Source organism: Seriola aureovittata, chromosome 4 (assembly GCF_021018895.1).
Source record: "Seriola aureovittata isolate HTS-2021-v1 ecotype China chromosome 4, ASM2101889v1, whole genome shotgun sequence".
NCBI classification, from domain to species: Eukaryota; Metazoa; Chordata; class Actinopteri; order Carangiformes; family Carangidae; genus Seriola; species Seriola aureovittata.
In genome coordinates this window covers 30,054,394-30,066,239 of record NC_079367.1, presented here as the reverse complement: position 1 = coordinate 30,066,239, position 11,846 = coordinate 30,054,394, and the positions used below count along the sequence as shown (strand labels likewise).

The following is an 11,846-nucleotide window of genomic DNA, read 5'->3' as shown; positions in this document are numbered from 1 at the left end:
ATCAAAATGCGACAACCAAGCTGTCTTCGATATCATTAATAAAGGCTGCTCCTGACATCATGCCTTTCATGAGACGCATCACCTGGCTTGCCGTTACACACAACTTCCTCATCACTGCCCGTCACGTGCCTGGCCACTGCAACATTATTGCTGACTCATTATCTCGCTTCAATTTTCAGGGCTTCCGGAGTCTTTGTCCAGATGCCAGTCCAATTCCTATGCCTGTCCCTCCTCTCAACCTTCTAGCTGTGTATTAGGCAGGGAGCCATGTGAAAAGTATACAGATCAGCCAGGTTTTACATGAGAAAAGGTTTAGCAGCTTCCACTTTAAAATTATATGATTTTGCTTGGGTCACTTTTGCTCTATTCTGTCATTTAATTAACATTCCTCCAAACCTGTACTTATTGACCCCATTTGTGCCTTCATCTGCTATTGCACCAATGTTCGCCATTTCAAGCCTCAATACATTCGTGGCTTGCTGGGATCCAAATTAATGTTAGGTTTTTTTGATCCCGTGTTTTTTTTTTTTTTTCTTTTATTGCTACTGAAATGTATTTCCAAATGCTTCCCTTCTGTTCCTGATATTAGAAGCCCCATCACATTGTCTATTCTGCATAAGATGATTTCTGTCCTTCGCTAGTGTCTGTTTTCCCCTTATATTGATTCCCTTCTGATTGGTTCATTTTTACTGGTGTTGTTTCTTCTGTAGCGATGATGTGATGATGAGGAAGGAATCTCTGCTGACACCGGCTCAGTTGTATATAAAAAAGTTTATTACAAAAAGACACAGCATCCTTTAACAAGCATCAAAACAGCCTGTGAGAGGACCCAAAGCCAAAAAGGATATTCTCCCATTTTTCCCCAAAACCAAACAATTTATAGGCTGAATAACCTCTAGTTACATATTCATGACCTAGCTGATTCCTAATAACCTATAGAGGTACAGAGCCAACATTTATGTCCAAACATGGTCTTTCTATATGAAGTTAAAACATACCGTAAATTTTATTATGAAAAACAAAAGTCAGCTCTTAGGAATGTTTTGGAGACAAAAACAGAGGGGGTGCTCACCCTCTTCTGGCGCCTCATCTCTCTCTAGGGTGTCTCCTTAAACACTCCTATCCTTAACTCACAAAACAGCTAAGACACCACACTGGCATTTTATGGGTTTCTAAGAATTGGAGAATTCACTACCCCATCTAATTTATTCAATCCTGATAGAGATATTTCTTTTTCTGACTTGGTGTTTCACCCTAGTGACTATGGCTTATTGCTTAAGCATTCTAAAGAAAAGGGGCCTTGTTCTATTAATAAAGCTCACATCAAGTCCTTTTAAAACCATGGTAAATTATTTTCGCCTCAGATCCTCCACTAATTCACCATCGCCTCTTTTTATAACCCCAGGCAATAATCCCATGTCAAAGTTCTGTTTTACTTATCATTTTAACAAAGTTCTCCTTAAATGTAATGTATCACCTCAGTATCACTCAGGTCATTCATGTAGAATAGGGGCAGCCAGCTCTGCCGCAATGCAAGGAATTTCTTCAGCCTGTCTTCAGCAGCTGGGCTGCTGGTCTTCTGCCTACTCCACCTACACATGACCTGACTCCGCCTCAGTACTAGCTGCTCAAAGATCTCTTAAACCCTGATCATCATGTAGTCATGCATATCCTGGTGGTGTTTCTGTCCTCATCCTCTTATGATCATGCTTTCTGTTCCTCTGTATCATTTGGCTATTTGTCCTTGCATCATCGTTGCCTGTGTTCCCTGCATCGTAAGTCATTATTCCATCGCATGTTTATTAGCATTTCGCCTCCATCAAGAATTCATTTCCTGCATCATAGCAATTATTTTGCTGCATCATTACTATGGCTAAACCCCTGCATTATTAGCCAAATTCCCTGCATCATTGCTATGGCTATACCCCTGCATCATTAGCCAATTCCCCTGCATTGTTAAGGAAATTCATTATTTCCCCTGCATCATTGCTCATCATTCTCCCTCGCAGCACTGCTGGGTTTTTCTCCCCTGCATCAATATTTGCCATTTTCCCCTGCATCACTCAACACTGCAACACTCTGTTATCTCCCACATTTTGTTCTTTGTCCCTTACATCATCATTAGGTCCTCCTTTATAACTGGCCTTATTCTCTGGCATTTGGTTTCATTCCCTGATCACCGTGCAATACATAACTGTTAACATGTTTATAAATGTTGTTCTCACTTCTGCTCTTCTCCTCCCTCTGCTGGGCGAGTGCTGCACAGTCAGGTATGGTATACATTCTATTTTGGAAGGACCTTAACCTATTGATCAGTGATTCACTTCCTGCCGGGATCTAAGCTCCAAAAATCTATTCCTTCTGTTCACAATAAATTCCATTTCACTTTAATTCTCATACACTCTTGTTCTTCTTATTAGTCTCTCCTGATTGAACTATTTATTGGATAGAAGTTGTTTCTTTAAAAGTTAAAAAAAAACATGCAAACAACCACATATGCATCTTGCTAAATAAGAAAAACTCTGGTAGTATTACTATTCTACTAGTCTAATGATTTTTTGCTGTATTACAAAATGTGTACAATAAAAACGTTTATAGAAGTTTTACGGAAGCAAAACAGTTTCAGTAGTACACAACAACTAATTTCATGTTATTCTCCGTCCCATGAAAGCAGATAAACAGATGTGTTCATAAAGCACAACAAATTTAAAACAACTCAGCAAATCTCTGGATGAGTGTTAGAGGTCTATGTTGAGGCAAAAATCAGATTTTTACAAATGACACGGATACTCGACATATTCAGACCATACAGTAAAGGGTTGAAAAGTGGCTGGCATGTAAGCCAGTATAATGATAAAAAAATGCGCAATTTATTTGGTATGTTGCTCATATCAAACCTGCTCTGTAATATTTCAAAGAAAGCCCCGAAGGAAAAGTTGAGCAGAGAAGCGAGGTGAGGTGTGCAGGTACTGATAGCTTTCTGTCTGGTCTGTTTACAACCGGAAAAACACACTTTAAGGATCTTTATGTAAGTGTAAAGGATTAAGATTACAGCACATAAGATTGTAAGAGATGTGGCAACAAGTCCATAGATGTTGTTGACAGTTGTGTTAACGCAGGCCAATTTAACAATATAATAATTGTCACAGTACACTTTGTTAAGAATGTTCCCACACAGCTGTAAAGGGGCAATCAGTGCTATTGGAGCCATACATAAGATAGAAGCATATGACCATGTTAGAGCAATAAGTACTGTAATCCTGCTATGTGTCATATGTATGTTATACTGTAGTGGATAACAGATAGCGAGGTATCTATCATAAGACATGATGGCTAAGTTAAAAAATTCAATGCAGGCATAAGAGTACAAACAGAAAATCTGCAGGAAACAAAAAGGCACAGAAACAGTGTGAATGTCAGAGAGGATCTGAACCAGCAGGAATGGAAACAACCCTGTGCTACCATACAGTTCATTTACAAACAGGCTGCACAGAAACAGGTACATGGGTTCATGTAAGCTTCTGTTCAGACAGATAACCACAATCAGCAGAACATTGGCACAGATAATAAGAAGATATAAAAACATGACAATCATGAAAAACAGGTATTTGAAAACCCCAGTGTGAAAATAGGCAGCAAGTGTGAAATAAGAAACTTCTGTAGAGTTCATTCTGATCCTCCTCACACAGAATTCAGTGTAATGACAAAAGTCAGATGATCAAGAAAACAATTGTGAGAGACACCCCAAACTAATATAATGCGTAGATCAAAAATAACATTATAAATCACCATTAGTTTATGATATTAGGCGGGTCCTAACATTCACCCGTTGCAGTGAGACTGAATCCCTCCTAACTGAGTTGAAACTCTGCTCCTGCATCTTTTAACCTTTTCTAGTCAGGGGGCGGCCACAGCAGGAGACTGACTTCATTATCAGAGGAACCACTAAATGACTCCAATTTCTAACCTCAGGGGAAAAAACTAACTTTGTAAAGAAACCTACTGTTTGCAATTTGGGAAAGGTGGCTCAAAAAAAAGGAAGCATTATTGTTTCCTTCTATAGTTCTTGAGTAGTTACTATAGAGAGTCCATTCCGAAATGAACCAGACATCAGGTGGTGGTATGAAAACCAATTGTTTAGTACAATATATCCTACACTGTGAGACCAACACTGTCTCCAACACTGTGGTGGGCACTATGGACAGATTTATAGCAAGTGCGCAGGAAAGAGAATGAAGGCATACAAAGCTGCAGGTGATGGTTCTTTGTTCAAGTTGTCCTGGGCTTTACTGTTTGTCACCATTGTACAGAATTTTATTGTTTTCTACCTTCTCTTTGTTGTTGTTCTTCTGGCCTTTATAAAATTAATTTCAGTTCTGATCATCAGTGTGTTTGGGAAGGAGGCAGAAAAGTAAGTGACTGGATCAGGGGTACTACATACCAATGATCTAATCATCAACAATCAACAACCTCTACAAGCTGAGCCATGAATTTTGACTTCTCCAGGCTTTATACACCATCCAGCTTCAACTGCAACATGAAAGACCCATAGTAATGCCAGCAGCACTGGGACACTGCAAGGAGCTACAGCTATTCCACATAATACTTAACAGCTTAGATTTCCTCTGAGCCACAGGGACCTGTGTCATTTGTCATTTTCAATGGCAGACACTTTTTGTTAGTTTTGTTTTGGACTTTTTGCACTTCCTGTTTTATTTTGTAATTTGGTTCCTTGTGTGTCTCAGTGTTTTTGCTTCTTGTCGTGGTCTTGTTTCTGTGTAGTGATTGTCTGCCCCGCCCTGATGTGTTTCACCTGTGTGCAATCACCTTGCCTCCTGTGTCTATTTAGTCTTTGTGCTCCCCTTTGTCTGTGTTGGTTCGTCAGTTTTGTTCTGGGTTTGTTCATGTCACGTTCACGTTTGCTAATAAACCTGTCTGAACCGTTCTCCCAAGAGTTGGCTGCATTTGGGTCCTACTTACCCCTCAAACCCTTGACAACCTGTTTGGCTTATGTTGGTGACAACTGGAAGTAAATATTACATGACATAACACAATACAGACCAGTACGAATTATTGAAGTTTAGGGCTGACTGGGCACTGTTAGGAAAGCCAATGACACCCCAACACAGAGACGTTTTTGCAGACGAGCTACTCGGCTAGGTAATGCATGGTTACCAGCACATACTGTACTGACTGATGTACTCTGTGGAAAGGGACCCAAAAGGTCCCCCTAACTGTTCAATGGAAGTTGCACTTGATAATGTTATATGGAGGCATGGGAGGGACAACATGGGTCATTCTGGGTGGAGTATCTGTCATAGGGTTACCCCGTGTCCTCTAAAAAGTAGGTTGCACCCAGGTACTGCACACAGCCAAGTGATCATGCATTCGTAATTTTGATTCCATCAGGCTGGCTGATAGGATTGTTGTTCCTCGTCTTGTGTTGAGGTTGACATGGTTTTTGTACTACTTTCCAAGTGTTTTGTGTTGCATTAGCATTAGTGTTAGCATTAGCATTTGTGTTAACATGTTAAGCTAGCGTGAGTTAAGGGCTAAATCAGTCAGCTTGCTGGGCTTGGGACAGGGATCACAAGGAAGTTCACTGAGGAAGTACAAACAGGGAACACACTGTGAGTCACCAAAGCGTTGTAATAATTTGGCTTACCAGGTGATTTGTCTTCTTCATGCAGAGTTTCCTGGTCCAACTGTCAAACCAGAAGTGGCAGGATCCAAGGCCTTTCGTAAAGGGGGGGCCTGGAGTCTTTCATGTGAGGGCCAGTGGAGAGGGGTGGTTCTGGTAGTGATTCATAGATGCGTTTTTTTAGGGCCTAATGAGCGTATTAATAGGCTGGTTTGTTGGAGCAGTCCTTCGGTATGGAGATAAAGATCGCTTTTGAGGAGCTTCAGCCATCCCTGTATTTCTGTGATGCTAGTCGGGAGCTTTTTTATGTCGGGAGCTGTAGCGTAACGTCAAGCTTTGAAAGGAAGCTCTTCTTCTACGTGGGATGAGGGCGGACTCGACGCTACACTGACTCAAACAGCATAAGTGTCATAAAGTGGTATTACAACACGGGACGGGATGCAGCTAGTTGGTTAGCATGCTCATTTCAATAGATATCTCTGAAATACAATAGATGGATGGCTTGACATCATCACTGTTGCTCCCTCACATAATATTGATAGTGTTAGTTCATTTTTTGAACATTTTAAACTAAAATTCTGGCCAGATCTTACACATTGCACCTTTAACTGTCTGATAACCAAGAGGAACTGAATAAGTTTGTGCAATCCGGCTATGTTCAAACGACTCCCAGTGAGCAGGTAGACAAACCACAGGAAACCTGGTATTTGCCACATCACACTGTTGAACACAATGACAAACACAGAGTTGTATTTGACTGCTCCTTTGACTACCTGGGACAAAACCTGAACAAATGTCTTCTGCCTGGCCCAACACTGGGTCCCTCTCTCCTTGGAGTTCTACTCAGATTCCACCAGCATACCATTGCTATCTGTGGAGACATCAAAGGTAGATTCCATCAGGTATGTCTTTTGGATAAGGACAAAGCTCTACTGCATTTCATATGGAGAGAGATGCAGCTAGACTAAGATCCCAGTGTTTATGAATGGCAAGTCTTGCCATTTGGAACAGCCTGTAGCCCATACTGTCACACCTATGCAGGTCACTACCATGTCCATGATCACCGTGATGGAAATTAGGAGATCCTTCAATCTGTCCAACATTGTTTTTATGTTGATAACTGTCTCCAAAGTTTTTTTTCCTCCCACGAAGCAATGTCCCTCATTGACAAAATGAGACCTCTGTTTGCTAATGGTGGGTTTGACATCAGGAATCTCCAACCAAATGCAAAATCCAAAACCAGTGAATTGTGGCTCTCAGAAAATGGAGACCCCAAAAAGCTGACACTAGGCTTCCAATGGAACTGCCTCACAGGCATGCTGGGTAACAAGAACAGATCCATCACTTACCAACAACCTACATTGAGAAATATATGCAAAGTGCTAGAAAGTCAATATGATCATTTGGGCTATCTGACCCCTTTCAAAACATGTGAAAAGATCATAGTACAGGATCTATGGAAGCAGGAAAGGGGATGGGATAAGGACCATCACTGGCTATAAAGAGAAGAACAGCCAGGCAACATCAGGTTATGTGGACAAGGCCAATTATTTCAACCTGTTCTACAACAGGTTTGACACAGCCTCACTTGTTCTCTCTCCCACTGCTTCAGCTGCAGCTTCTCTTATGGCATCTCCTTCACAACCTGACACTGCAGCTGCAACTCCCTCCATACTGGGGTCAAGAAGAGGAGGTGAGGGCAGAGCTCAAGAGGCTACATCCTGGAAAGGCCCGGATGGTGTGTGTCAGAGGCTGGCAGAGGAACTTCCCGGTCCTCTGGAAGACATCGTGTCTTGTTCCGGTACCTAAAGTAGGACAAATGGCTGAGATGAATGACTACACACTGGTGGCCCTCACATCACACACCATGAAGACCCTGGAGCTGCTGCTTCTCCACCTTCTGAGGCCACAGGTTGAACATGCACTAGACCCCCTACAGTTCACCTAAAAGGAACATATTGGAGTGGATGATGCCGTCCTTTACATGCTCCACCAGGCTCATTCTTACTTGGATCAGCCAGGTGGTTACATGAGGAAAATGTTCTTTGATTTCTCGAGTGCATTTAACACCATCCAACCCCCAATTCTTAAAGACAAGCTGGAAGGGATGGGGATGGATCCCTGCTTCACATCCCCGATTGTGGATTACCTGACAAGACGACCACAATACATCAGGCTGGGTAAGGTAACTATGTCTCAGGGACAGTGATGAGCAGCACTAGGGCTCCACAAGGGACTGTTCTGGCTCTGTTCCTGTTTACCCTGTATATGACTGACTTTAAATACAACTCTATGTCTTGCTACATCCAGAAATACTCAGATGACACAGCTATTTTGGCGCTTATCAGGAACAGGAAGGAAGAGGAGTACAGGGATCTGACGATGGCCTTCTGTGAATTTTGAGGGAAGGACATTGAGGTGGTGTACACTTACAAATACCTAAGTGTGTATCTGAACAGTAAACTGGACTGGTCCCTGAACACGGATGCCATCTACTGGAAGGGGTAAAGCCAACTCTTTTTCCTCAGGAAGCTCAGGTCCTTTGATATCTGCAGTGAAATGCTGCACATGTTTTATCAGTCAGTGGTGGCCAGTTTACTCTTTTATGCTACAGTCTGCTGGGGCAGCAGCATGTCTGACCTGAACAAAAGGAGACTGGACAAGCTTATAAAAAAGGTTGGGTCTGTGCTTGGCAGGAGTCTGGACTCACTCAGGACCGTTGTTGAGAGACACATGCAATGTAAGATGGAGGCCATCTTGGACAATACCAACGATCCTCTCCACAACATTCTGGCAGGACAGAGATGCAGCTACAGCTGCAGCAAACTTCTCATCTCACTGTGCTGCAGAACACAGAGGTTCAGGAGATCCTTTGTTCCCACTGCCATCAGGCTATATAACACCTCAGTCAGAGGAGTTGGACTAATTTAATTATTATAGATTATTTATTATTAACTGTTATTATTATTATCAACAATGAGCGATTGCACATGCATTTCCCCTAGGGGATAAATAGAGTAGCTATCTATCTATCTATCTATCTATCTATCTATCTATCTATCTATCTATCTATCTATCTATCTATCTATCTATCTATCTATCTATCTATCTATCTATATTAACAACCCAGCCAGTTTGTTGGAAAAATGGCAAACATGGGAGTTTGAACTGTAAAACCTCGCTGACATTCACTTACGTCACCGTTATCTGCCCCACTGTGCCAAAGCAGCCACTTCAGAATCCCATTTCTATGTATTCTGTGATGCCTCTGACTGTATGTATGGTGCTCTTGCCCACCTTCAGACCAAAAGACAACATGACCACACTATATAAGCTTCATTATGGCAATGTCTTGTGTAGCCTGTAAATGTCAGCTAGCCATCCCTCACCTTTAACTATGTGCAGCCCTATCTGGTGCCCAGCTGGCTAACCTTTTCAGTTCTGAAGTCACTCTTCCACAGCAGTCCCATCGTGGCTAACACCTGGCCCCTGTCACTACAATTTGTTTGTTGGCACAAGAATAGCTGAGATTCAGACTCAAAGAATAATCCAGCCAATGACATAACATGGGGCAAAACACTCCAAGAACTTTTCCATCAGCAGAGATGGAGTCAGGGCCCTCCATTCCTCTTGCTCAACACCAATTGCTTGCTGGTCAGCCAATCCATGTTGGCCAGCTGAATAGGAGCCTGTTGAAGTACTCAGGAAATCCATGTTTTGTGGCGCAGTGATGTCAGATGACTGAAATTTCCCTGACCTGACCAAGTACAGCAATCCTGCCTGGATCCTGCATGGCCGCCAAGCCATTCGCCAGTATCAACATTAGTGTTAAAACTGTTAGAGATGGTGTTACAACCCTGAAGAAGGTTTAGGGGTAAGGGAGGCAACCAAAACAATGTAAACAGAAGTACGGTTGGCAAAGAAAGCCTTTTTATTGTAACAAACCTAAAAGTAAGACAAAAGATAAAAAATAACAAAGTAAATACTATATTCAGTGATACAACACAAAGAGAACACATGGAGGATGCTTGGGACAAAGGGAAGGGCGGTGGGTGGCACCAAATCATAAACAAAATAAAACAGCCTTCTGATCTAAGCACCTCTTGTCTAAGCAGCCCCCCACTGACTTTTATACCATGGTACAATAATAAAACAACTCAACCCTTACCTGTCTACTTTAACCTACTAAATATGGACCACCACCCATAATCTAGAGAGATTCAAACAAAAACAAAAAAGACCCAAATATGAATGGGAGTAAAAAAAAAAACAGCTAACCTATGGCCCAAAACTCCCTGATCCCAAGCACGTGTTTCAACTAGTCAAAACTTCACAAAGCATTTTAACTCCAGGAGACTTTAACAGTTCAGTAAAACACATAGTCGACATCACAGAGCACGGAGGCGAACTGCTCACTCTAAATCACAGCCACCACTGGCTTATACACTCTGCTGCGTTTGTCAATTCTAGGGATTGGTTGACAGGGCCTAATAGGAAGACAAAAGGAGGAGCTTTGAATGGGGAAACCCTGGCTCAGGCACAGGTGGGCGGTCAGAGAGGGTGTGGCCCAACTTGCAGCTGAATCCCCAAGTGATGGGTGGGTGACGTCACCCATAACAGATGGAGAGTTAATCCATGCCCAAAATGGTGGACCTTCCTCCAGCCCATCTTAGACTGTTTAAACCCCCTTTCTGGTCTAATGGGATAGAATGTTTTGGGCCTTTCATGGTGAAAGTCAGTTGCCGCACAGAGAAAGGGTGGGGCATACATACAAATGCTTTACAATACGTTGCATACATCTTGAGCTGCTTGACATTATGGACACAAATACATTCTTAATGGCCTTCAGAAGGTTTGTCTCTCGCAGAAGGAAACCCCTTGAACATCTCTAGTCCTACTCTAACTGTAGGACTAATTTCAGAGCAGGAGAGCAGAGCTGCAGAATGCTTTCAAGGCTGTGGCACCAGACTTAAGGTCACAAGTGAACTTCAAATTCAATCCTCCATCTACCCCACATTTCAGTGGACACTGGGAGTGGTAGTTCAGGGAACTATACACAGGGTTTGGGCCAGCTTTGGAAAACCTTTACATGTGGACTCAACAAACTTGAAGGCTTGGTGAGATCACAAAGCTGAGGTGGGATGTCACAATTGTGTTGAGGCAGGCCATACCCATCCTTTTCGTCAATTTAAAAAGCCCAAAGCTACAAAACTGTTATGTGCCAAGACTTGAATTAATAACCTCCCCAGAGCTGTCTGAATCATTGACAGTTACTATCCTGGTAATTGGCAGACTCCTTTCTGCATTATTAGACACATCGTGCTCTCACTCTCTCGTTCAGGCCATGTTTGTACAGAGGGAGCTGTAAAATGTAGATGAGACACTGCCAGTTGTATGTGTTCATGGCCATAGTTCAGAGGTACCAACAGCTGAGGTCTCCATAGAAGCACACATCCAACCATACCTCATGACAGTGGGAGTAGCGCCAGAGTTGCCATATCCTTTGTTAGGGTTTTCACATTCTCTGGGATCTAATCTAGGAGAGCAGGAGTAGGCTGTCTGGAGTTGTTACCATGTCGACAGCAAGGGAAATCCCAGCCCCACTTATATTGGAGAAACCAAAAATTGTTCAGTCAGGCCCGGCAGGGTTGGAGTCATTTACACCTGTCCCACCCTTGCTAGTTGAAACAATGCCCCTGCCTGCCCCACCAAACACAGGGAGTCCAGCTGGAGAGGCAGATCCTACTGGTATCTGAAGCAGAAAGTCATATGTCCCCTTATCAAGTTCAAGCTATGACTACAGACACATTGCAGCTCATGCCATACTGTTTCATGGGCTGGTCATTTGGGTTTCATGAAGACTTTCATGTAAATAAGTAAAACGTTTTACTGGCGAGGGATGTAGAGCCAGGTTCAAAACTACTGCAAAACAGGCCCAGAGTGTCAGCTCACTGCAGCCCTCATCCCACTCCCTGTCATTTATGCCCCCTTTGAGCAGGTTGGAGTAAATCAGGTCCTGTAGAATGGAGTCAAGCAGGCAACAAGTTCATTTTGGTTATTTGTGACTATGCCACTAGGTATCCAGAAGCTTACCCCTCAAGAGAAGTAAGAGCGAAACAAGTATCCACAGCTATGCTTTAGTTTTTCAACCCAGTTGGTATTCTCACAGAGGTCCTCACAGATCAGTGTCCAAATTTCATGAGCC

At 42.7% G+C, this 11,846-nt stretch overlaps 1 protein-coding gene across 1 annotated transcript; it reads right to left on the bottom strand.

Annotated features, from left to right (window-relative positions):
* Positions 1-2,746: 2,746 nt before the first annotated feature.
* On the bottom strand, positions 2,747-3,679 carry LOC130167827 (olfactory receptor 52D1-like). Its single transcript, XM_056374323.1, has one exon. It carries the CDS (start codon positions 3,668-3,670, stop codon positions 2,747-2,749), a length of 924 nt encoding a protein of 307 aa, XP_056230298.1. The 5' UTR covers positions 3,671-3,679.
* Positions 3,680-11,846: the final 8,167 nt, after the last annotated feature.

Excerpts from the sequence above, each read along its gene's own strand:
- LOC130167827 (XM_056374323.1), bottom strand. The coding sequence starts at position 3,670 with ATGAACTCTACAGAAGTTTCTTATTTCACACTTGCTGCCTATTTTCAC.